This window comes from Penicillium samsonianum (genome assembly GCF_028829775.1).
Source record: "Penicillium samsonianum strain IBT 33392 chromosome Unknown utg000009l_segment0_segment0, whole genome shotgun sequence".
Classification (NCBI taxonomy): domain Eukaryota; kingdom Fungi; phylum Ascomycota; class Eurotiomycetes; order Eurotiales; family Aspergillaceae; genus Penicillium; species Penicillium samsonianum.
The window spans coordinates 6,735-32,774 of NW_026643267.1; the positions used below are offsets into that span (position 1 = coordinate 6,735).

The 26,040-nt window shown below is 49.7% G+C and overlaps 6 protein-coding genes across 6 annotated transcripts; 3 read left to right on the top strand and 3 right to left on the bottom strand.

The window, feature by feature from the left end:
- Positions 1-14,910: 14,910 nt before the first annotated feature.
- On the top strand, positions 14,911-15,363 carry N7471_013071 (ATP synthase subunit C family protein; the record flags this gene model as incomplete). Its single annotated transcript, XM_057285790.1, has 1 exon — positions 14,911-15,363. The coding sequence occupies one exon, from the start codon at positions 14,911-14,913 to the stop codon at positions 15,361-15,363; it is 453 nt and encodes a 150-aa protein (XP_057129115.1).
- Positions 15,364-16,972: 1,609 nt separating this feature from the next.
- On the bottom strand, positions 16,973-17,740 carry N7471_013072 (uncharacterized protein; the record flags this gene model as incomplete). The annotated part of the gene is made up of 1 exon (XM_057285791.1): positions 16,973-17,740. One exon carries the CDS (start codon positions 17,738-17,740, stop codon positions 16,973-16,975), a length of 768 nt encoding a protein of 255 aa, XP_057129116.1.
- Positions 17,741-19,667: 1,927 nt separating this feature from the next.
- Positions 19,668-20,887, top strand: N7471_013073 (uncharacterized protein; the record flags this gene model as incomplete). The annotated part of the gene is made up of 3 exons (XM_057285792.1): positions 19,668-19,918; positions 19,978-20,410; positions 20,477-20,887. 3 exons carry the CDS (start codon positions 19,668-19,670, stop codon positions 20,885-20,887), a joined length of 1,095 nt encoding a protein of 364 aa, XP_057129117.1.
- Positions 20,888-21,289: 402 nt separating this feature from the next.
- Positions 21,290-21,821, top strand: N7471_013074 (cysteine-rich PDZ-binding protein; the record flags this gene model as incomplete). Its single annotated transcript, XM_057285793.1, has 3 exons — positions 21,290-21,454; positions 21,541-21,664; positions 21,736-21,821. 3 exons carry the CDS (start codon positions 21,290-21,292, stop codon positions 21,819-21,821), a joined length of 375 nt encoding a protein of 124 aa, XP_057129118.1.
- A 122-nt stretch (positions 21,822-21,943) lies between these two features.
- Positions 21,944-23,322, bottom strand: N7471_013075 (mitochondrial 54S ribosomal protein mL46). Its single transcript, XM_057285794.1, has 3 exons — positions 23,248-23,322; positions 22,525-23,186; positions 21,944-22,454 (listed from the first exon to the last, which is right to left on the bottom strand). The coding sequence occupies exons 1-3, from the start codon at positions 23,291-23,293 to the stop codon at positions 22,149-22,151; spliced, it is 1,014 nt and encodes a 337-aa protein (XP_057129119.1). The 5' UTR covers positions 23,294-23,322; the 3' UTR covers positions 21,944-22,148.
- A 437-nt stretch (positions 23,323-23,759) lies between these two features.
- Positions 23,760-25,638, bottom strand: N7471_013076 (CAF1 family ribonuclease; the record flags this gene model as incomplete). The annotated part of the gene is made up of 5 exons (XM_057285795.1): positions 23,760-24,244; positions 24,300-24,927; positions 24,979-25,205; positions 25,262-25,354; positions 25,404-25,638. 5 exons carry the CDS (start codon positions 25,636-25,638, stop codon positions 23,760-23,762), a joined length of 1,668 nt encoding a protein of 555 aa, XP_057129120.1.
- Positions 25,639-26,040: the final 402 nt, after the last annotated feature.

Genomic DNA, 26,040 nt, shown 5'->3' on the forward strand with positions numbered 1-26,040 from the left:
ACAGAACCATGAACTTCAAGGGCTCGCTGGTGCACGTGACCCCACGACCGCCTTCCGAACTCCCCAACATAGGCATTGGCGGCAGAATCGATATCGGCGCTCATATTTGTCTTGCTCAGAACCATGAATGCCAGACAATTGCAAGGACAGGCATGGCAAAGATTGCAATCCAAAACAAATTACTGATCGATGATAAGTCAGTTAATTAGTTTGAAAGCTATGATGCATCATGACGATGATCTCCTTCGATAGTAGCACCCAAAGAAATAATAACAACTGGCTAGAAGAAAACCACAGGAAAACACAAGATTCTGTCTAATTGGAGGATTTTCCACGACGGAAAGGTGAAAATATGGCTCCAAAGAAATTCACAAAGACAGTGCGCAGGATTGCTTTGAGCCAGCTGTCAGGTGCACCATTTAGAGAAACAGCAGTCACTGACCGGTTCTGGCTCACTGGACGAGCATCCTCATCATTATCCTTGGGTGTAAGGGTGTTTTCGGCGGCAGGTTTTGCGTCAGACACATTTGCAGCGGATTCGGCGGTTCCTTTGCTGGCCTCGGCGGCGGGCTGGGACTCGGTGGCACTCTCGACAGACGGCTGCTGAGTAGCCGTGGACAGTTGGTCTGTAGAGGGTTGGTTGAGCTTGCTAAGGAGGGCTTCGCGATCGCCAGCGAGAGCTGAGAGAACGGGATCAGTTTCGAACGATATGGCAGATTGCTGCTGGTATGAAAGATAGAACGGTGCTGGCTTACCGTCTGTGGGCTGTTCATTGGCTGCGGAAACCTGGGGCTGGGTCTCAGCCTTAGTAACGGGTTCCTTGTCTGCATCGGTAGCTTGGATATCCTTCTGGTCTTTGGTCTCTGGTGCAGTCTCGGCCTCCTTGTGAGAAAGAGCGGCCACGCCGGCACCGGCAAGGGCGGCAGCGGCAACGCCAGCACCAAGAAGTTCGGTGCTGATGCCAGTATCCTTGGTAGAAGCTTCGTCAGAGGCGGCAGCAGCGGTCTCTTCCTGCTTAGTTTCGGGCTCCTCTGCGCTGGCAATCGGCTCAGGAATAGCCACAACTTCAGTCTCGACGGTTTCGACCTTCGAGGGTTCCTCAGTTGCAACAACGGTCTCCACGACAGGAGCAGACTGTTCTGGGACGAGGTCCTCGACCTTGGCATCCTCCTGTACAGGCTCTTCCACAACCTCAGCAACAACTGGCGCTTCGGCTACAGCCTCTTCAGCAACGACGGCGGGCTGCTCGATGGCAACTTCCTCCACCACGGTTGTCTCGGGCTCGAGCTCCTTGGTAGAAGATTCCTCCACTGGAGCTGCCTCGGGGTTTGCTCCGCGGGGACAGCAGCTTCAACGGGCTCCTCGACCTTCACAGGCTCTGCGGCGATCTGTTCCTCCACAACTGGTGCCTCAACAACCTCAGTAGCTTCGATGGTGGGCTCGACAATAGCGGGCTCCTTCACATCCTCAGCCTTTTCGGTAGCTGGTGCCTCAGTAGCAGGTTCTTCAACAACGGGTGCCACCTCGGGAGTCTGTTCGGAAACAGGCTCAGCAGTGGACTCAGTCGCGGTTTCGAGAACAGCAACTGGCTCATCGATGGTCTTCTCTTCGACAGCGGGAGTTTCAGCAACAGCGGGCTCGGCGATAACAGCCTCAACCTCAGCCACGGCCTCAGGAGTGGCAGCAACCTCAACGGTCTCTGCAACAGCGACTGGCTCGTCAATGGCCTTTTCTTCGACAGCAGCAGTTTCAGCAACAGCGGGCTCGGCAATGACAGCCTCAGCCTTAGCCTCGGGGATGGCAGCAGGTTCAACAGTCTCTGTAACAGTAACTGGCACATCAACGACCTTCTCTTCGGCAGCAGCAGGCTCAGCGGCTTGAGAAACAGGCTCTTCAACAGCAACAACTGGCTCAGCAACAGCTTCAATCTCGGGTTGCTTCTCCTCGACCTTCTCAACCTCGTCCGCAGTAACATCAGCAACGGCAGGAGCCTCGGTGGAAGCCTCGATAGGCTCCTCGACGGCAACTTCCTTGGCAGGCTCTTCAACGGGAGTCTCTGCAACAACAGGAGCATCCTCGACAACAGGCTCTGGGGCAGAGGTCTCAGCAACGGGCTCCTCAACAGCCTTGTCAGCGACAGGCTCTTCGGTGGTCTGCTCAGTTACTTCCTCAGCCTTGGTAGCTTCGGGTTGCTCAACGGCGACTTCCTTAGCAGTTTCAGCGGGGATAGCCTCCTCCACTGATTCTTGCACAGACTCAGTAGAAGCGGTGTTTTCCTCGACGATAGCGACGGCAGCCTGAGGAACAGTAGGAGCCTCCTCGGTGATATGAGCGGCGGCAGCAGCCTCGGGAATGGCGGCAGTCTCGCTGGCGGCGGCAGCCTCGGGGATAGCAGTCTCAATAGCAGCAGCTTCAGCGGCCTCAGGAACAGCGGGGGACTCCTCAGGAGTCAATTCCTTGGCAACTTCAGCCACAGGCGCCTCCACAACTGGCTCCTCTGCCGTGGCCTTTTCGGTGGCCTCTTGGACAGACTCGACCTCAACAGGCTCCTGGGCCTTCTCAGTAGTAGCCTCTTCGGCAACAACAGCGGCAGGCTCTTCAATTGCTTCAGTAGCGGGCTCAGCGGTGGTAGTCTCCTCGACAGCAACCTTGGTAGGCTCCTTGGCAGCATCGACAGTCTGCTCGGGAACCGACTCGACAACCTCAGTCTCCTTGACTGGCTCGGCAGCCAATTCCTCAGTGGCAGTCTGCTCAACGGGGAGCCTCCTCGACCACCTCCTTGGTGGGCTCAGAGATGACTTCCTCCTTGGGCTCGGAAACCTCGACAGTCGGCTCGTCAGCAGTTGCCTCTGCGGCAATCTCTGGAACGGCGGTGGTGGTGTCAGCGCTGTTCTCGGCCTCTGCCTCAACAGCTGGTTCCTGGACCGCCTTCTCGGTCACTGGCTCCTCGACAGGCTTGGACTCCACAACTGCTTCGGTGGCGGGGGTATCCTGAACGGTTTCAGGAACAGACTCGACAGTCTTGGATTCTTCCACGGCAGCTTCAGCGGCGGGAGTCTCCTCGACAACCGGCTCGGCGACAGTTTCAGCAACGGCCTCGGCGGGCTTCGATTCTTCCGTGGCGGATTCAGTGGTGGGCTTTTCCTCGGCGGTGGGCTCAGCAACCTCCTCAACCTTAGATTCCTCGACTGCGGGTGTCTCCTGGACGATTTCAGGAGCAGCCTCGACGGGCTTGGATTCTTCCACGACAGCTGCAGCGGCGGGAGCTTCTTCGACGATAGGCTCTGCGACGGTTTCAGGAGCGGCCTCGACGGCCTTTTCCTCAGTGGCAAGCTTCTCCTCGCTGGTGGGTTCAGCAACCTCGGCGGCCTTGGATTCTTCGACGGCAGGCGTCTCCTGAGCGATTTCAGGAATAGCTTCCACGGTCTTGGATTCTTCCGCAGCGGGAGTTTCAGAAACAGCCTCGACAACCTTTTCTTCGGTGGCAGGCTTAGCAACCTCCTCAGTCTTAGACTCTTCCACAACGGGAGTCTCTTCGACAGGCTCTGCGACAGTCACAGGAGCGGCTTCGACAGCCTTTTCTTCGGTGGCAGGCTTCTCCTCGGTGATTGGCTCAGCAACCTCAGCCTTAGGTTCTTCGACGGGGGTCTCCTGGGCGGTTTCAGGAACAGCCTCCTCGGCCTTGGATTCTGCGACGGCCTCGGGGACAGCCTCGGTGGTCTTTTCTTCCGTGGCGGCTTCAGTGGTGGGCTCGACAACCGCCTCAGCAGCCTTGGATTCTTCAACGGCAGTTTCAGCGGGAGTCTCTTCTTTAGCGGCTTCGGTGGTTTCAGGAACGACCTCGGCGGTCTTTTCTTCCACAGCAGCTTCAGGGACGGCCTCGACGGCCTTTGACTCTTCCTTAGCGGGCTCGGCGATATCCTCCACGGCCTTGGATTCTTCCACGGCGGTTTCGGCGGCGGGCTGCTCGACGGCAGGCTCAGCGGCAGTTTCGGGAACGGCCTCGGTAGCCTTTTCTTCGACAGGCTTCTCCTCAGTGATAGGCTCCTCGACCTTCTCGGCGGTCTTTGGCTCTTCCGTGGTAGGCTTAGCAACCTCTTCCACGGCCTTGGATTCCTCGACGGCAGGCTCTGCGACGGTTTCCGGAACGGCCTCGGTCTTTGGCTCTTCTGTGATGGGCTCGGCGACCTTCTCAGCAACCTCGGGGGTTGATTCAGCGGCAGGCTTTTCCTCAACCACTGGCTCAGCAGCGGTTTCAGCTCCCTTGGAAGCTTCAACTGCTGGTTCCTCCACTGCAGGCTCGGCAGAATTCTCGGCTGGAGTCTCTTCAGGAACAGCAATGGAGCTAACACTCTCCTGTCTCTTTTGCTGCTTCTTCTTTGCCTTCTTGGCCTTCTTCTTTTCCGCGGCGGTCATGGGGACCTCGGGTTGGGTTGAATCTTTGGATTGTTGTGTGTTGTCGGGCTCAACCAGAGTAGCGGTGGATTCGCTCAGATCTGCCTCAGGTGCGCTGGCAGTGGATTTTTCATCTATGGATGAAATGGGCTCAACTGGAGCATCTGTGGGAAGCGCATGGCTATCCGGGATAAGGGGCTCTTGCACGCTGGCCATGGTTTATTTCGTTTCGAATTCGTAATGTCGTAAAAAGATGATGGGGTATTAGAGATTTTTTCACAATTTGACCAGCAAAGATTTAACGCTTGATTTTATCGTGTACAGAAAACACAGGCTCACAGAGCAATAGGATGGATTATTGTGAGTATGGAGGAGGGGAAAAGAGAAAAAAAAATCTCAGCCCAAAGTACAAAAAAACCCTCTGACGGCACAGCTCGGGGAGTGGGGAATACAGTTGGCATAGTGACCATATACATTGCACCTTTCCTCTTTCACTAGCATTCAAGCTTGACGCCCAATGGCTGTTCGTGCTTTTTGCGCTCTTTCAACCGGATCTCCACTTCCAATATGCGGTGAAGCTATATCGCCGAGGTTTATTGTTTGGCTTTTTTTTTTTTGCTTCTTGTTTATAAACATGTGCAACCATACGATGTACATCATTCAATGTTCTACAAAGTACGTCTGCCTTTTTTCCTCTTCTGGTTGCACAGTCCAAAAGACAAACCCTGAAAAGAAATTGGGCGCTAAAAAGCGCAGACCCAATTGATAAACAGGCGCCAATGGGCCGCAAGGTTCTTATCCACCTGTCATATGGTTCTGAGTCATTATTGCAGTGATCTCCAAAAAAAAAAAACAAAAAAAAAGACATATGGGTGGAGGATCAATTTTCAATAGTCTGCCCATTCGTGGATTGGCTGATGTTTCGGCTTTTTTTTTTTTTTACTGGATCAGGGCCCATATATGCGGAACACTACGGGTCGCCATATTTATTATTTCTACTTTCAATTTCTATGTTCGGGGAATCAACAATATACAATATAGTTAGAGATTTTTTTCAAAACAATGAAAGCTCGTGCCTCACACTAGTAGCTCTCGTGCATTGCGTGCTGCGTGCGACCTCCCTAAGCTTGGACCCTCCCGGCCGCATTTCTGGCTCAAAGCCCATAGCAGTAATTTGCACTGAGATCGTCTGCAGTTCCCAGAAATACTGGACTTCCCTTCCACCGACTTTCATCTACTCAGATATACACCCAGGGCGGTGTGGTCGGCTTCCCGGTCCCGGAGCGAAATGCGCGGGATAGGGGAGTAAAAATAGCACGGTAAAATCTGTGGTCATCTTATCCATGGATGACTTCTCCTAACTGGTATAATCAAGAGTAGGCCAGATGCCGGAATATTTTGGATAATCTAGCTCTACAATATAGGCAAATGGAACCTGCTCTTGATACTTGATATTGATCTAGAATTAAGCAGGATTCACCAGCGTGGCCTTCTAGGGCCAAGGGTAGATAAGGATTGCTAGGATGTAAATAGATCAGATAGTGACTTGGCACATCATTGTAGTGCAATTGAGTTTTATTTTGGTGTTAATTATCCATAGATGTATTCTGCAAGAAAGTAGTTGTACAGACTGGATGAACTTGAGTGTTAGTCTTTCTCCTTTGCTTGATTCTCATATCTCTTCGCAATCAACGTACGAAGACGGAAGATCACAGGGGGTGGGGACAAAGAAAGAGCTTATACATAAGGTCTGCCTTGATTCAAAGTGCCCTACATTTACTACACTTATAGCAGAATGTCTCCATGTCGGCTAACATCAACCTGTCGAGGAAGTTATCCACCAGTGCCCATGCTTATACCTTGGAAATCAACATAAAGTAGGGCTTTCCTCGTGATCCATGGATGTTACGTGTTTTTAGGTAAGTGCACCTCGGGAGGTAACTGCCCATGTTGCCTACCTCGGCAGGTGCGATGCAACCAGAGAATCAAGGTTGATCTCTGCCTTGTATTTTTACGGAATATCCTCCTCGACATTATCAGGGGCCTCTAATATATGTGGTTATTAGAAAGACAATCACCTATATATCCTTGAATGAAGTGTGGAAACGTTGAGAAGTCCTTGTGGGTTTAGAGCTTGCTTAACCGCATGGTTATCATTGGAACAGAACCAAACGGAAAAAGAAAAAAAAAGTCATCGCCCGTAGGCGATCCGGCAGCTTAAGATCAAACGGCACTCAAGCTGAGGATGGACGGGGATCCATGTGGCATTGCGCCAATGTCGCCAACGACAACCGCTAGGCCAGATGCCCGCCCATCCACTTATTCATACTGGTCAGTGCTATTTCTCATAAGAAAGGTAAATGTGAAATAAAAATAACAAACGGACATCCCACTTACCCTCTAATACTACCTCCTCCTTAAGCTGTTGAGCCAGCCTCTACAAAAGAAAGATATTCTTAGACTCCCTTTGCTATGCACATTTTGGATCAAACGGCGGTTTGGCATCAGCCGCACAACCAACAGCCACACTTCAACCGGAGCCCCAATGTCCATAAGAATAGACGATCTAACTAGGCATTCATCTCAATATGCCGATGTTCCCTTAACTCGTTTGCATCTGAGCTTACCTTCCATTCGCACAATCGTACCATGGAATGGGCTCAACCAGCGGATACTCAGGATCAAGCGGTGCTCTTAAGAGTAGCGCCAAGACATCTTCCCATCCCTTACATATACGCTTGACGATCGGGGACTTAAGGGTATGATCGAGTTTCCACTTGTCATACTCGGCTATTCGACCGAGTATAATGTATTATCGTTCCGAATGACGATGAAAATAGTCTCGTTCGTGGTATAGAGTGTTTCAGCTATAATACTTATTTTATTCTGCGCGAATTATTCGTAGTGGTTCTTAATAGACTATCATTTGTTATCGAGCTAGATTACTTTTCGCTATCCTTTATAATTTATAAGACGATATAGAGGCATCGGACATCAACCTCGTGGATGTTATACGTAGTGCAGCTATTCCCGAAGTCGTAAGGCAGCTTACCATGCTTACGATAGAGGAGAGGCTTACCGACGAGCATAAGAGAACACTGGCCGACGAAGAGCATCGGTCCTTGATGGGGATATCAATATCACCAAAGTATCAGTCGTGGTTGAATATGGCTAGCGGAAATGAGTGAGAGTCTGAGGGTTAAATCGTCGCTTAAACTTCATCGATCATATCGTACAAGGAACGCATGTTGTCTATACCACCAGCGGAAAAATCTTTGATCCATGCCTGATATCCCGGGCAACGATTGAATTGGCGCCATTGTGCACCGCAATGTCAAAGTCGAGTCTCTTTGGGGTTACCTCTTATCAAAAACTTTCGTTCATTCTGCGTCTAGAAACTTTATCTCATCAATAAATACATCGCGTAAGATAAAGAGGCCTCATACTCCCATAGGTGGTCAAGGTAGAGCTTAGAAGGTACTAGAATTAGACTATCAGACCGCAGGCTTGCCATTTTGGAATTGTATCCTTAAAGGGAGAAGATCGACCGCAAGGCGGAATTTGCCCTTCACTCAGCGAAGAGAATCCCGCCCGGCTCATTCAATCCAAGCCGTAGATCACGCCAGTTTCACAACGAAGCCTACAGTGGTCTATCTAGGTAGGTTACATGATGGGGTATTGGGACGCTAAACCCAAAAGGGCGAAGCTAACCGGAAAAGGAAATTCACTCCAGGAATGTCTGTGGGGTAGCTCATCTGGGCAGGCACCAGGTACCCGTTTTCCCCTCAACTCCACTCTCACTCATACAAGTACCTACAGACCTAGGTATATAGGGGTAATTGATATTCTCCGAAAATTTACGAAAGTTGAAGACTATTATAGGTCAAACGTGATACGGAGTACAAAGGGGTGAGTAGCACGTTCCACAAACCAAAATAAGTCCCCCAATGAACAGAATCAACACGGGATAAACGAATTCCAGGCAGCAGAGTTAATCATATAGTAACTGCATAACAGTGGGCTATGACACTAGTATATCACTGCCTATAGGCATGTACATAGCCCTGGAATGAGTAGATCAGCCCTATCCGTGGTGGGTCCAAGCGTTCAGCCCTACGAGAGTTTGATTTACACTTCCCCTCCCGGGGAGTTCTCCCCAATATTCTCCTCATTTTATTCTCATATCCTACACATAAACATATTACATAGTATTTCTCTCAAAATGGAGAGTAACTATCTGATTTCCTATGTCTGACGTGAGAATGACCTACTGTTCAGACCTGCCGTGATTGGTCGGAGTCAATTGTCTTGGTCAATCAACACTAAAATCACGACATCGCCGGAACCGAAGTATACGGGCAATCAGCCCTATGGTCCGAGCCTCATGGACACAATATGGCTTTCCTTACTGGCCATTCCCTTTTTCTTCTTCCTTCTTCAACTCCTCTTCTCTCTAGCAATCTGGAGAGTTGCCGGTTGTGACCCTCCAGACTACGAGGAGCCGAAGAAGACCCGACGCAACAATGGCGGAGACTATCTCGACTCGAGTCGGCCACGCTTTCGCAAAGCTTTTACGAATTGATTTAGGTTCAACTCCTCCGGTCGTGAGGGATGAGACCAGAACTTATGGCTATTACGAGCATGAGCCCACTGTGGGCGACTGGTTTCGACGTCACACACCCACCGCTCCTCAAGTTCGTCGTTACATCTGGAGCCTCTTCCCTTTTCTCCATTGGATCGGGTATTACAACGTGCAATGGCTGATTGGGGATCTCGTGGCAGGTGAGCAAAGCCCCAGTAAAATCAAAGATGTACAGAGACTAACCCCTCTCGGCAGGAATTACTGTTGGCGCCGTGGTCATTCCACAGGGTATGGCATACGCTGAACTAGCCAAGCTGCCCCCCAGAGTACGGTCTGTACTCTTCATTCATGGGGGTCTTGATCTATTGGTTCTTTGCAACGTCGAAGGACATCACTATTGGTGTAAGAGCAATCCCTCTTTCTTTTGGGATTTGAAAAAACTAACACTTAACACTCTCAGCCCGTGGCGGTCATGTCTACACTCATGGGCTCAATCATCATCAGGGTTCAAGCAGTTCACCCCCGAAATACCTCCACCGGTCCTTGCTTCCGCTCTGGCAATCATTTGCGGTGCGATCGTATTGTTCCTCGGATTGCTTCGTCTTGGCTTCATCGTCGACTTTATCCCACTTCCTGCTATCACTGCTTTCATGACTGGGTCCGCCATCAATGTTTGCGCTGGCCAAGTGAAGACGGTCCTCGGGGAGAAAGCCCATTTCTCTACGCGAGGGGCAACCTACAAGATCATCATTGACACGCTGGAGCATCTTCCATCTGCTCAGATGGACGCTGCTATGGGCCTCACGGCTTTGGCAATGTTATATGGCATACGGTCTGCTTGCAACTATGGAACGAGGAAGAAGCCCCACAAGGCCAAACTGTTCTTCTTTTTGTCCACATTGCGCACTGCCTTCGTCGTTCTTTTCTACGCCATGATCAGCGCTGCGGTCAACCTCCATCGACGCAATCACCCTGCCTTCAAGCTACTCGGCAATGTCCCCCGGGGATTCAAGGCTGCAGGAGTTCCCAAAATAGATGTTCCAATCATCAAGGCATTTCTTAGTGAGCTCCCTGCCGCTGTGATTGTTCTGTAGATTGAACACATTGCTATCTCGAAATCGTTCGGTCGTGTCAACAACTATACGATCGACCCATCGCAGGAATTCATTGCGATTGGCATATCAAACCTACTAGGTCCGTTCTTGGGTGCATACCCAGCTACAGGCTCATTCTCGCGAACTGCTATCAAAGCAAAGTGCGGCGTACGCACTCCCCTCGCAGGTGTGATCACTGCCGTTGTCGTCCTTCTTTCCATATATGCACTGCCAGCGCTGTTCTTCTTCATCCCCAAATCGTCCTTGTCGGCCGTGATCATCCACGCAGTGGGTGATCTCGTTACACCGCCCCGTGTCACCAATCAATTCTGGCGTGTATCCCCCATTGACGCACTCATATTCTTCATGGGCGTTATCGTAATCATATTCTCAACTATCGAGACCGGAATTTACTGCACAGTCGGTGTATCGTTGGCAGTGCTCCTCTTCCGACTCGCCAAAGCCAGAGGACAATTCCTTGGCTACGTCCAGGTCCATTCAGTCGTGGGTGACCATATCCTCAACTCATCCCAGGGAGATCCAAATACAGAATTCGAAGATGATACCGACAGCTCCCGAAGAATTTACCTCCCAACCGAACATGAAGGTGGCACAAACCCCCGAATCAAGATCCACCAACCAGCCCCAGGGATCTTCATCTACAGAGTCTCCGAAGGGTTCAACTACCCCAATGCAAACCACTACACAGACCACCTAGTCAGCCACATCTTCAAAGAAACCCGGCGCACAAACCCACAAGCATGGGAAACACCAGGCGACAGACCCTGGAACGACCCAGGTCCAACCCGCGCCGAACGCAAAATTATCATGGCAGAGGAAGCACCCACCTCCCCACTCCCAACTCTCCGCGCCATAATCCTCGATTTCGCCGCCGTCAACAACGTAGACGTCACATCCGTGCAGAACCTCATCGACGTCCGCAACCAGCTAGACCGCTGGGCATCCCCAGACAGCGTGCAGTGGCACTTCGCGCACATCCACAACAGATGGACGAAGCGTGCTCTCGCAGCCGCTGGGTTCGGGTTCCCCGCCGTCTCAGATGGGTCAGGTCCTCGATGGCAGAAGTCTATCTTTAACGTTGCGGAAATCCTAGATGGCGGTCTACCCGGTTCAGTAGCTCAGTCTCAAGTCATCGGGTCGGAGGACTGGTCGAAGGATTTGGAGGCTGGCCTGAAGGTGCAGGAGAGTAGTGCTTCCTTGTCGGTTATGGGTGTCTCTGAAGATGATATTCAGGTTGTGCGGACTGGTGAGAGGGATGCGAAGGTTAACACTCATCGTCGCAGTGGTCGATCTGGTGTCGGTACTGGTATGGCTGTCGTGGATGGAATTAATCGGCCTTTCTTCCATGTGGACCTGACTAGTGCTCTGAAGAGTGCTTTGGCTGATTCTTAGGGGATGGATGCATATGCTGGCTTGCTTTACCATCTAATATTTGCTCGCTTTCTTTAACTAGCTTTAAATTCTTGTTAGGAATCATCCTCATTTCAGAAATTCTGAATCAAATGAACAAGACTAGGTAGGTCTTGCATTTTCATCAATTCAATATTAATCTATTTTAAGCTAAAATCTTCGATTAAGCAACTCTAACAGCATTTTCAGTATACCGAATAACAACAAGTGATATCTATGTTCTCCACAATAACTTAAGGCCAGATAACTATTTTATTCACCGCAACTCTGCTAGGAAATCCCTCCAGAGCTCAAGACTGGCGGTGTCCGATCTCGATTGCGTAGATCGAAGACTAGTCCCAATTGCGTATAGCTAGTGGATGTCGACGATCTTATCTGTGTTGGTGGCTGAAGAAGGGTCCTGTGAGAAACCTCTCCAAGACACCAATTATCTACAACCACAATAATAAAGCAGGTTACATATTCGATATGTTTGAGAGGGTCATTTTGTTGCAGGAAGGATGCATACTCCCAATGTCATGGCAATTGTTGATTAGTAGGGCCGAGGACAAACAAACTATCCAGTTAACATCATGTCTCAAAGGACTGCACAAACGAGTACTTGCGTTCAGTCAATGTCGTGAGATGCGCCAGTTCCATCTTCCCAAATAAGAACCAAACCACCCCCGGGAAATAGAAAAAAAAATTCGTACGTGGAATACCCTCGGCATCCGACATGTCCGTCAAGCAACATCACGCATCTCTCAACGCGATACAAGTACTCGATACTCTGCACATCAACACGACCAATCTACAACTACAGCCTTTCCTACAGAACCAACAATCTCGCTCCGCGCCTAAATCCTCACTATCCGACCCTCTCGCGCAAGTCTAGATCTGCCGGCCTGGTGCACAACATATCCGCAGCCTCGAGATGGTTGGATCTGTGACAGTGGGAAACGTCGAAGCCTACAATATATGTGCGCAATGACCGGTCTACACAGTGCGGACCTGCCACTAGTTCCGTCTGTGACTGGACGGTGAAGCTTGATGGCTGAGTGTGTGGCGGACGGCGTAACGCGTATCTATAATGTGGCATGCGAGTCTGGGGTGGCTGTTCTTGCGGACTGGATCGATTGTTAAAGAGGTGTTGTTTTCGGTGCTTACTGCCCGCTTCGGGTGTGATGCAGAACTAAGGATCAGACTGCGTTGATCGAGGGTGTGCAGTCGGTGCGAGGGCTGATGCTTTCGGGCAGATCCGGGAGGACGTAGAAAGGACACGCCTTGTTGGGGTAGATGTTGTTCCTGGCGGATCATATGCCGCGGCTTTGGCGTTTCTCGTTCTCGAGGCTCACGCCGGGTTATCAGAACATTTTGGGTGATTTGCTGTACTGGGCGGGCTTTAAATCCGTGGAGGCGGATATATTGACGGAAGCATGGCTGTGAGATTGGGTATGGGCTGTCCAGCACATCAGTGGCTGTCAGATATAGTGCTGGGCTAGCGCTAGGCTCGTGATTGCATGTGTTTCTGCCGAGGGCGAGAGTGCGGTTCAAGGGAAAGAGTTATTCTAACAACCGGGTGGGCACAACTGATCTTATGTTGGAATTGAGAGAGTGGATATAGTTTTAAGAAAGAAACTAAGCTATGGATACTGTGTGTCTTGTGCCATTACGGCAATACTGCGTACAACATACACGATTATACAGACGCTGAGGCTATACGGGTTATATGCCAACTGGCCTTATGACCTCACGGGCATGTCAATGATGAGTTGATGACTCGCCGAGTCTGCCAGTTACCATACCGTATTCTGGTATTTTACCCGATTACACCCGGCACCAGAGCCCCTTTTGTATCTTCACACCTCTATACCAGTTCTCTCTCTACGCTTCTTTTTTTAGACTCAATTGCTATTCTCAATTACAATTGCAACTTCTGGCATAACTATTATCCCCAACTCCCATACCAATGGCCTGGATAGCTCGAGGCAAGGAAAAACGCGTAACGGCTGCACCCTGAATCGAGCTTGTGTGGGTCCCGCCAAGCTGCGATCAGCCGAAATTGCTAGAAAATCGAATTTCCGGGATATATGCGAAGAGCCTCTAGTTAGCCCGTTTGGGATACTTTAATTTGCCCGTGAAAATTTTTTTCTGGAGGTAGGTCTGCCTATATAAGGGTCTCCAACCCCCGTTCAAAAGGGAGGGAAGACTTGATTGACAGTTTACCGCGTTACGCTGAATGTTCTGTAATCTCCTTTAGGGCAATCCAGAAAGACACGGTTTTCAGTGCGATAATCGGGTTATGGCGGGTCGGAAATCCAGTCTAAGTGGACCTGTGAAAAGCAAGGACACGACAACCCGGTTTTTGTTTCTTTTTTTTCCCTATCTTTTTTTTCCCTGTCTTTTTTCTATCTTCCGATTTCACCCCTGCCATAAATTTATATAAGAATCGAACCTCACCTGCAGGTCCGATGCATGGGTTTTGCGTCCCTCGGCATGCCATAGGCAGGAGACCGAAGCTGTTCGGGGTACCGGGTCCGCCCATAATTACGTATTTCCCAAATGTGACCACTCGGTGAGGTGGATTCCCGAGGGACGAAGGGGGAGACACTATCCACCTCATCCACATTATCTATCTCCTTTCAACCGATGGTTGCCCAGTGAATCCGTAGTTGGTGGACCTGCAATCCGAGTCGGGCCGGTTTGGGCGACGCCGGGAACAAATCCAAGAAACACTACGGACCGGAGAGGATTATGATTGGTTGATAGAAGCGTATTGGTGGGTCGATCCACTGGATTGGAACATGCTTAAGATCCACTGCAAGGGCAAAATTGGGATTTATTTTATATTATTTTATCTTTTCTTTTTTTGTTTTTATTATCTTCATCTCGTAATTTTATTCTACCCCTTTGTTCAGCTTCTAATTCTACGATTGACATACGTATATCAAAAATGTATCAGAGGCACTATGTAAGATCCCCTACAAAGTGAAGGGTCATCTTTTTCCATGCAGGGGACATTCTGATAGATAGTCTGGGACCCATAAACCCTCCACGAATAACAACCAGTGGACCCAGTTGGAGCAATACCCGACTGATCCCGACAGGTAGCAATACACGGTAAAGAATAAGGAAAAGAAACAAGAGCAAAACAGAGCAATACCACCCCCAGCATTCCCAAATAGTGTGATTTGCGTATGAAATACTCCGGAGTCCACGCACAACCTAGGGCTTTTTTTTACCTTACACATACACTAAGACCGACTAGGAGGCGGACGGGCGAAAATTTGGCCGTAGAGTATTTATGTCCTAGTGAGTGCCGTCTCCCGTAGTTTCCCAGCTTTTTCTCCCTGAAAAGTCCATCTCTCTCCTCTTTCTTTCTTTCTCCTCTCTTCCACCCACCCTATAATTCTATAAACCATCATCACAATGGCCGCCACTCGTGTCTTCACCTCCCGCATGGCCTCCGTCATGGCCCAGACCTCCAAGGTCGCCCGCCCTGCTGCTCGCTTCCAGCTCAACGCTGCCACCAAGCGCACCTTCACCCAGAAGGCCCCCGCCTTCGGTGCCCCCAAGCGCATCCAGTCTCCCACTCTCCTCCAGGCCAAGGCCTTCCAGACTGCCGCCCGCCGCCAGTACTCCTCCGAGGTCGCCTCCGCCATGGTTGAGGTCTCCAAGAACATCGGTATGGGTTCCGCCGCCATCGGTCTCGGTGGTGCCGGTATCGGTATCGGTCTCGTCTTCGCCGCTCTCCTCATGAGTGTCTCCCGCAACCCTGCCCTCCGTGGCCAGCTCTTCTCCTACGCCATTCTCGGCTTTGCCTTCGTCGAGGCCATGGGTCTCTTCGATCTCATGGTTGCCATGATGTGCAAGTACGTCTAAATTATCTACAACTCGGGTTTTCGGATTCTTGGAAAAATGTCATCAAAACAAGGATTTTGGGTTTTTTGAGAGAATCTCTTTTTCTGCCGGGGAGGGTATTTGGTCGTGATGTATTACCATGTACTACTTTCAGCGTCATCTACAACACTTTTTCTTTCTGTACATATAGAGTCCTACATGGCCCATCGACCATCCAACCTATCAAAGAGCCAAACGAAAAAAACTCTGTGTGTTGCGTCTGACGGCCGTATAATATCCTCTTTCTCCCTTCTTCCTAGATTTTCACCTTCCCCACGGGGGCGAATGGTTGAAAAATGCACGTATGGGGGCTTCACGAGCTACTTTGCTCGAAAGCTCAGAACTCCACGTAGACAAGCTACAAAGCTATAACCCGGGGTGAAAATCCTAGCTCGATCTTCAAAATAAACAGCTCCTGCTTTGTTTTTGGGCGCTTGTTTTATCCCCGTTCTAGCGGATGTTGCTACGGGTCCTACACAGTATTTGACCCGCTCTTCAACGAGCAACTACGCCACAACTACCACCAATTGGCCTACAATAGACGGTGAGAGTAAACTAGAGATGGATAATAAGACTATCGAGCTACTTTATAGCAAATCATCGGTGCTGGTGGGCCTCAATTGAGAGCTGGACACCCTCGACGGAAAATTCTTAGCTCCCGGGCCTCGGGAACGGCTTTCCCGTAGTCAGCTGACTCAGCTTGTGACATCAGCCTCGGGATTCCAGAGCTGCCACGAGGTCGAGTTTCTGCATGCAGCATGCAGGACTTGAAGAGCGAAGTAAGTCATATTGCATTGTAAGCTAGGTGCCTTATGAATTTACTCTGGATTTACTCTGGCTTGAGGTTGAGGCATTGAATGCTCTGATGTTCGGCAACTTCCCCGTTTATATCCACGAACCCGGTCTAGTCCGCTTTCGGTTAGTGACAATATCAAGGAGTATATCTCAGTGACTTTGAACAATATCTAATGGATCTTTCTTTCTGGTGAGTTTATGTAGATATCTATATTTGGACGTGTCTCCAACGCCCAACATATCAAACATTGTCCAAATTCAGCAATATATATAATGTCTTTAGGCTTGGTTTTCAAGGGTTCATCCAATATATACATCGGAGACTACCAAACCATATCAGCTATGAAATTTCCTTTTTAATTTCTTTTTTTAGTTGAACCTGATACAGCAAATTTAAGAATAGAGCCCATAGTAATCACCGAAGGGACCTATCACTGCAAAGAACTCGACGAAGCTGGATGAGCAATGCACGTGCCAAGTAGAAACGCGACTCATCGCGTCCATACACCCTGGCAACATCATAACACTCCAGTTGAAAGGAACAAAAAGCTCAAGTGCATCAAAAAATATGCTCCATATTGAATGATATAAAAAATCAACTTGCTACCAGAAAGATTCACAAAGAATATCACAAAATTCGACTCCAGACATGCCATAATCGCTCGATGAAACTGATGAAACGCCGATGGGGAATATGTATCACCAGGACTCGACAGAAGAAAAACCCGAAGTGTAAGCGCACCAAAGCAAACCAAAAAAAAAACAACAACAACAAAGAAGAGAACAGACACACCAGCTAGAAGATTTCCAGATCCTCAAACTCAACCACCAACCCATCCGCCGAACCCGTCGGCAAAGAGGCATCCAGCGTCATACCATGCATAGCATCCCACATAGTCCCACCACGCGACATCCCCATCGGCCGACTCGCATAAACCCCAACATGCACAAACTTATCCTCAACCCCATAAAAGAACCACGTCACCTCGCGCAACTTCTTCCACGAATTCCCCACCGCACCAGGCGACCCAGCGAACGGCGTCGCCGACGGAACCTGGTACCAAATCCACAGCGCATGGCCAACACGCTCAAGCTTGATACGCAGCGAGTGGATCGCCAGTCCGGCCTGAGCCGACTGCGCCAGCGGCGACAAACACCAGTCCGCACCATCTGCCGTCGCGCTCACCGACGACGCGTTCACAGTCCCCGACGAAAACTCCATTCCGGCTTTCACCCATTTGCAGGGTGAGCGCGGGGCGTTGCGGAATCCCGGCGGTCCGTCGACTTCGGAGGAGAGGGATTGAGGTGCTGCGCCGGCGAATATCACTAGTCCGCCTTGGTCCCATTCCATTTCCCAGTCTGCGCTCACGGTCACTTCCGCTACGACGAATGCGTGGCGGAGGGATGTGAAGACGATTGGGGCTGTAGAGGTTTCGCCGTTAGGGGGTTTGCGCCATAGGTCTGTGTTTGGGCCCGCTCGGAGTGTGAAGTATTCCATGCATTGGGGTAGTTCGAATGTCGGTGGGAGGTTTAGGGCCGTGAAGGTTGATCCATCTGGAGGCATGTTTTTTGGATTTTTTTGGATTTTGAGATTCTTGAATTGGGGCTCCACGCGCTCTTAATAAGTGAAAGAGAAGGCAAACAATTGTAGTCACACTGTGTGGTTTCTCGAAAATGGGAGTACCACGGATAGTTGATACACTTAAGTCCTTCGGCAATGACGCTGGGGTCACAACATTTGCCTCTAAAGTTTAAGCAGGTGCACTAATCCGAAGCAAATCATGCACGATGAGTATAAGGCCAACGATACAAAAGAATTGTTGGGGTATGATGTAGTCGAGAACTGGGATAGGCCGAATGCGGGTTGGGCCAGACCTGGAAATGGGAACACCGAAAAAAAGCAAAAGGAAAGTAAAGAAAAAGAAAAAGAGAAAAGAAGATGAGCAAATTAATTATTATGGCTTGAACTACGGAGTACGTAGTACTTATATAGTGAGAACAAGTGGCGGCTTGCTTCCCCCTAATGGATCTCAGAGGACGATCTTCTCAGGTTCCGCTGGGGATGACCCTATCAGGGAAGCAGACCCAGAGTACTGGAGACTCAAACCGAGCTGTTGGGCTCACTGAGGCGCTAGAGCCATGTTCTTTATGGTCAATTTCTTTGAGGATGGCCCTCGAGAAGCGTGCTTGCATTGCTTCGGCTACAGATGGGCTGCGGGCCAGTTCGCAAGTGGCGGGTCACCATGCATCTGCGGAGGACCCATCACGATGTGACGGAGCTTCTAAGAGGAGAATTAAAGGTCCCTTTAGGCCCAAAAGGACCCAAGGGGGCGCACAAAACAAGGAATAGGGCGAATGTGTGCAGTTGACACTAATCAGAGCTGAATGAAAGAACACGCAGTTGGAAATGTTTCATATCCACACCCCGGTGGCAAGAGAGAGATTATACTTCAACATATCGAGGATCGATCGGAACAATGCAGGACGCATGAACTGGGTGGAACTCAGATTCGGCGGGAGCTGAGAATTGCCTGGGATCTTCCCTGGTCGGTGGTTTGACGGCTTACAGGAAAATATAGGCAAATAGGCTTCGGTTTTTTTTATTTTATTGCTCTCTGCAGACTCAGCCACTCGGTTTCGCTCTCCACTTATGGGGTGTTCTGCACGAGGCTGAAGAGGGTAATCGTGGATGTTTCATGGGGAATCCTGGTGGATTAGATGTAAGATGTAAGATATAATGTAAGATATAATAAGATGTACTATAAGAATCCTCTGCCGAAATGGTTAAAACGCTCTCCCCCCCACACCTAGTCTTCTCGCTCTCCCCTCTATACCTATATCTCTATTGTTCACCTACTCCGTCCTATTTCGTGCAAAATGAAGTAAAATCTACAGATCAGCTGACATGTTTCTTTTTATAGACTGCCAAGGCTTTAGCTTGTGATCGACTTTCTTTCTCTGTTTTCCAAGTCATTTAACGGTGATGTGTTGGCATATTCGGGCGCAACTTCACTGGGTTCTTACATCTTTCTCTGCCTAACGTCAAATACAACATACAAAGTACATTTTCTCCGCCCATTTTCCTCTTGAATTCCAAATCTCAAAGACTTCAGCGCCCCGCGCTAATATGCACCGATGTACTCCGTACTCCGTAGCCGAATATGCACGGGGCGAAGTGCAGGTCCCAAAAAGGGGGCCAAAAACCGAAAACCCCCCAAATTCAGCAAGGCGAAGTCAACTCGTATTTTGTTTTGAAGCTCTCTGCCTTTTCGAGGCTAAGTATAAGCTTCGGGCCAATCAAATCCGCCCCATCGACTTCTTGGCTTCGTATTTGAAGACCCTTAAGCCTCAATCCAAGCTAGTGCACCCCGTATGGAGAATTTGCTTGAGCCCCCCTGATCCGTTTGCATATGTACTTAAATGCCGTCCATTTCGTAAACACTGGGGAACTTCTTAGATTCCTCAGAACTAAGCAGACCAAATTGCAAAAAATGGCGCCTCGACGCGGCGGTGGAGGCTATTCCTCAAGCTACTATCGCGACGACAATCCATGGAGCGAGACAGTCTGGCTGTCACTGGATTACTACTACCGGGACGGATACAAGACTTTCTTTCTCACCCAATTTGCCTTTGATATCCTCTCCCTTCTCGCGTTCGTCGCCTTCCTCATCTGGGCATGCACGATCAGGAATCGCAGTCTCCCGATGAAGGGACTTATTTGCGCCCTGACTTCCTTTATATGGTATGTGGAAAGACCTGAGCTAAAATAAACAATTCGCTAACCCGTGGGTCACTCGCTAGCTCCCAAATTAACATCGTCGCATGGGAAGCCCTCTATGTCGCCGAGGCGGAGGTGACGAAGTACTATTTGATCAGCCTGATGCTCTGGGACTTCTTCAAATTCGTTGCGATCTGTCTCACCTTTTATGTCTTCTGGAATCTCATCCATCGCTTCCTGGGCCTTATTAGAGCCTCCGGCAAGCCGCATGTGGCAGTGACCATCATCCATTATATCTCCCTTGCGATTATCTTCCTGGTCTCTCTTGCCGAATGGGGCATGTCTGTCGCTTCTTACGTGAGAAGTGTGACTTCCACATACGATGACGATATGCAGTGGATCTGGACACAGTTGATTGCTGCGGAATATATCGTCTATTGGGTGCTGTCCACTGAGATACTCGCTTGGGGGATCTTCGTGGCTATCAAGGCTCGCAGCAATTCTTTTGTGTCGAAGGTGAGTCCTACCCCAATACATATGTACTTTCTATACATAGCACAACAACTAACTGGCCATTTTCAGATGCCCGCTATGGCATTCATCACCGCCGCCATCTCCTGGTGCGCAGTGTCTTCCGCCCTGGCCATCATTTACATTCGCTATAGCCTAATGCCTACCTATGATGGTCTACCGATATACCTAAACGCCGCCGAAGGCATTATACAGTTCGTTCTCTGGGTCGGCACTTACACTGGCATTCTCCTGTGCTGTGCGAAATGGCGCAACCTCGGCGACGAGCAGAAGTATCCGGCACCTCAGTTCCAGCCTCAGTACCCTCCCGCTCAATTCCAACCCCAGTACCTTGCTCAATCCCCCGAAGGACAATACCCTCCGGTTCAACAGCAGCCATATGGCGTTGCTCCTTACCTGGATCATTCGGCACAGCCTCAGTCTCACCCGCACCATCAACCGCACCACGTCTCGCCTCAGTAAGGTTGAAGTTAAGATCGGATTCTGTTGAGATGTACTGGTTGATTTCACCATGTTTTTGATATTGTGAGAGTTTCCATTCACAGTGATACTCTCTTTTAATGTATATGCCGACTGTTTAATGTTGATACCCAAATGACGCGAATAATAGCAATGTGATCCTTTTTCTTATGAACTATCATACAAACCATATTTCCAGTATACCTCAAATAATACTCTAGAAACTCAAAAACACATGAAACCCAAAAAAAGAAACCCATAAAATGCAAAGAAGCAAGTAGACAAAACGTCTTGGCAAGAGACCAGGCGGTGGCGCGAACCCGCGATAACATCATCTTCATTTTCGCCGTCAAGCTTTCTCTCGATCAACAACTCCCCTCTCACCTCTCACGCAAGCGAAAAAAAATGGTCTGCTCAAAATGCCAAAAGAAGCTCAAAGCCACCGAGCTCGCCACGCCCGGCGTCAAGCGCAAGAACGACATGTACTACGGCTCGCCGTCTAGTACACTCGGTGGCGGCGCAGACAAAGGAAAGACGAAGTCGACGTTAGGCGCCACGGGAATCGGAAAGGTATGTGTTAAATTTTGCCGGTCGATACTATGGATTAAAACAAATTATTATTTTGGATGAGTTTTTATACTGACATCTCCTCCCAGAGCAAACTCCTCAGCGCGAAAGCGAAGAATCCTTATGCGGCTTATGCTTCGTCTTGTGATAACTGCAAGGTGAAGACGGAGCAGGGGAAGAAGTTTTGCCAGCGGTGCGCTTATCAGCGGAATGGTATGTTGCTCTATTCTTTTTCCTTGGCTTGTTCGTTGCAAATGGAATGCTGATATTGATACTATATGTAGCCTGTGCCATGTGCGGCAAGAATCTGGCGGGGAAGTCGGCCAAGGACCAGCCTATTGTTCAGGGACAGAAGTTCAACATGGCATGAGATGCTTGCGGGTTAGATCTAGACGGTTGTGCCTTTTACTTTTTTTACTTTGTTTCACTCTACATGGCATGGCGTTTTTGGAGGCGTTGATGATACCGCGGAATCGAATATTAATATCAACATCAACATTGAAATGAAATGAAATTGATTTGACAGTGTAGGAAAATTCTAGTTATACATGGCATGCGCAATAAGAGTATATGCAATGCGCCACCAATGGTGCGCTATAGTATCGGAACAAGTATGCCTTTTCATCTCTGAAGAACTTTGAACCTCGCGTTCTCCTTCTCACCCAGCTCCCCTCAGCTGCTTCCCGGTATTCGACTCTTACCGGTCGGCCAGCATGTTCTTGATGTTGCTGTAGTATTGCGTGTTCAGGTATTGCGCGAGCTCCTCCTTGGCGAGCCACTTGAAGTCCTTGAGGTCCTGGGTGTTGACGGACAGATCGGCTTGGCCGGCCATCATACGAGACTTCAAGAAGAAGATCTTGCTTCCGGGAACTTCGACCTCGGTTGCGCTGTCTGCCTTCTTCGAGCGGCGCGGGTTGAAGGAGTGCCATCCGACCGGGTGGAAGCCGACCATCCAGGTGTTCATGTTGACACCGGCGGACTGGGAGAGGGTACGTTCAGCAGCCTAGGAGGGGAAAGTATGTTAGTATAATTTCCAGACTCAAAGTGGTTCGAACACAAGTTATAGCACTCACCAAGCGAAGGGTCTCGCCCGTCTCCACCGGCGAGCTGGGGAACTTCCAGTGTCCCTCCTTAGACTGAACAAGGAGGTAGAGAGTGCGGGAAAGCAAACGATCGAGGCTCTTTTGGTCGTTCTTCTTGTCTGCCTCCGTGATCCGAGGGTACGGCCGAGGGATTTCCTCCTTTTTGCTAGTATCTTGGGAAGTCGCATTGGCAGTGGATTCTGCGTCCTGGACAAGAGCCTCAACCTGGTGTTCAGGTTCAGACTCCTGTGCGCCTAGCAGGAGCTCATCGTTCCATGCATCGCTGTCGTACGCGTTGTAACTTCCGATGTCACGCGCGGCAGTCCGGCGTTCCTGGATCTTCCTCTTCCAGTCTTCGTCGGCTGGTGTTCCACGCTTGAAGTAGAAATATTTCGTAAAGGGGAGGGCCAGACGCTCGTTCAGACGCTTCTGGTAGAAAAAGAACGCTTTCTCGAACGGTTCGAGTTCACGGGTGATTTGGGGAGGGCGGGAGAGGACTACACCCGCGTTGATGATGTAGGCTGGCTTCACAGCGGGGTCAGACGCTGTTGATGCGGATGTCGATTCGATCGCTGGTGCTGCGGAGGAATAGCTGCGGCGGCCAAAGGTCTCTTGACAGCTTCTGCAGACGCCGGAGTCGATTATTGATGGCCCTGCGCGCGGAGTCAGTATTTGGACCTAAATAATCCGGGCAAAAACTTCAATTGGACATACGCAGTAGCGAGGCTACGCGCCGTGCACCATTAGATCCTGACGACATGTTCAAGGGTGGAATGGCAATGTGTTTGGGGCTGATCGGTGTCTTGTCTCCCCGAGAAAAAGATCCAACCAGGTCACGTTGTCGCCAGGCCCGATTAGGTTTAGTCACCGCCCGGGGGGTTTAAATTTCAAAAATCGACTTTCTCTTTTCTTCTCTTCTCCAAGCATCTCTTATCATCACTGCGTCCAGTTCTCTACGGCCGGTTGATCATTTAAAGGTGCTCAGAGTGAGCTCCTCCTGAGATCGCGGCCAATTTTCGCTAGCGGTACCTTCTTTCAAAATCAAGGCGTACTGTTAGATAGCTGCCGCGAACATCCCATTTAGTCTTATGGTTATGTGCTTCAAATAGAAATCCATTTTTACCATTTTTTTACCTTTTTACCTTAACTTTTCTCTCTTCTCTCTAGTCCGTCTCTCTTCTCGGCAAGCATTCTCTTCCCTCAAGACCATGAATCACCACCTGCCCTCAAACCTCCACCAGCAGCTCTTCCTGCTTTGGTGGTTCCCTTCTTAGTTGTACCATCCTCTCCTGTGTACCAAACACCCGCAGTATGTTCCCGTAGGTATGCCAGAAGGTATCTCCGAGACGGGGCAGTAATTTACCCTGGTTGACCAAGCGAGTGATACGCCCGGAACCAGTGTCGGCTAGGGATGTGCCCGCTCGAGCAATCTGAGATGGTTGAATCGTCGGAATGGTCTCAGTGTCAACATCAAAAAAGTTGCTGAATTCACTTTTAGGATAATTCTGACTATTGCTAGGCTGTGCCATGATACTGGCAACCAAACTGGGTGCCGTGTTCGTCTGTGGTCCGGGTTTGACGGTCGGCTGTGAAGGGCTGCGCTGTATATCGCCTGCCAGTTTGATGAAGGCCATGGCGGCAAGCATGCTATCGTATCCTGCCTCGTGGGTGCGCTTACGGAACTTGTACTTCGCAAAGCGAGGGTCGATCTCTGCGAAATGGTTAGTTGTGCTCGCTTGCTGTCAAGGATATAACTCATGTCCTACCTATCTTGGGGCTTTCTATTCCAGCTAAAGTTGTGTTGAGCTCTTCGAGCGAAGACATTGGGTTTAGAGAGCCGCAGTCATGGGTGGCCATGTACTTGGTATCGGCTAGCATGGGGAATAGATCGTGGATGACGGTCTGGAACTCGGCGAGGGTATTCGGCAACGGACCCAGGAAGCATCTGTGGAAGAAGAGCAAATCACAGAACATGTTGTGGCCGACTAGAACCGGTCTGTTCTCCTTAAGCCGGTGCTTCACTTTGTCTGACAACTGCTCGATCTCGAACGTCGGCTGCTCGATTATCTTCATCAGAGGTTGGAAAGCGTCTGGTTCGAGTTCTTCCAGGCTTCCACCAACAAGTGCTTCAGCGATCCAGCGGAACCCGATATGCTTCCGGACTCGTTCCTTTTTGACCTTCAATTTCGTTTCGAAGGTGGATTGCTCATTGCACGGGTCCCGCAATTCGATCTGGACGAACGTTGACGCACCCCGCGACGTTAAGTTGGGGTATTCGTTGCTGATAAGGTGGTGTATCAGCCATTTCTGCATGCTGGTCAACCCGGTAGGTATGGGGCCTGGAATAAGCTGCACACTGCTGGGTGGCGGGATGTTGAGCCACTCACGGCGTTTCTATACATGTCAATTGATTTGGTCAGATCAACGTTTGATATAACGTCTTACCTCGCCCTGGGCCAGCCACTCATTGACACTGATCCGAACGGCTTCAAGGAACTCCAGAGATTCATGATCGTCTTTTTTAATATCCGCAACTTGGACGGGATTCCGCGAGTAACATTTCTCTGTAGCTCTTTTGATTGCCAGCTTTTCTTCCTCTCGAGACAGGTATCGGACACCGAAGGTGCACATGTGGTCAATGCTGAAGTGGTTCGCAAGCAAGAATTCCATTGCTGTCCAGGAAGATGTTAGTGTTATACTCAACATTCGTCGTAGATATCGGACATACAGCGGCTTCCGAATGTCCAGTCCCGATTCACATCCATCTCATGCTGAGTGATTGGACTCAGATTTATGTTGTATGGTTTCAGGGTGTAGGTAGCTGTAGGTAGTTAGCGATATAACGTCTTAAATTAGAGTTAATTGCGTACCATTTTCCTTGTCTTCATGACAAGTTGTCAGCCCAACTTGGAGAATCTGGTACCGCTCTGCGGCCGCCTTGGCTTCCACATATCGTTCCTGCACAGTCTGGGCCTGAGATTGTGGGGTACTTGGTTTGAAAACCACACCAGAGAGCTCGAAGTCTACGGACACGAAGCAGCTGGTGGAGATATCGTTGAGGATGGAGGGGAAACAATCGGGGAAGGTGACAGCTGTGATATCCATCTTGGTTCGAAGTTGAGGACAGCATGAAAGTATGAGCTTAGTGAATGAAGATAAAAGGCGAAAAGGGGAGAGTTGTTGATTGGCTTTGTTGAAGTCCGGATTGCTGCAAGCTGAAAGGAGAGTAGTATGCGTTGGGAAGGCAGGTATCCGAGTTTAATTGATCAGAAAGAGTCTTGCTCTGCGCGGAAGTTTTTGAAAGGGTGATCTGACGCAAAACTGAGAGCTTGAAAGTTTGCTGGTCTACTTGGCTGTCAAGTCTCATAGATCAGAGTTGAGATAGAAGGAAAGTAAGAAGCAGAAAGAGAGCCGAGGGAATAGTGATACAATAGAAGATCTCAAAGCTTTTAAATGCCACCAAGCCCTGGAAGATTACCACTGACTTACTTCTCTAAAGATGTTGTA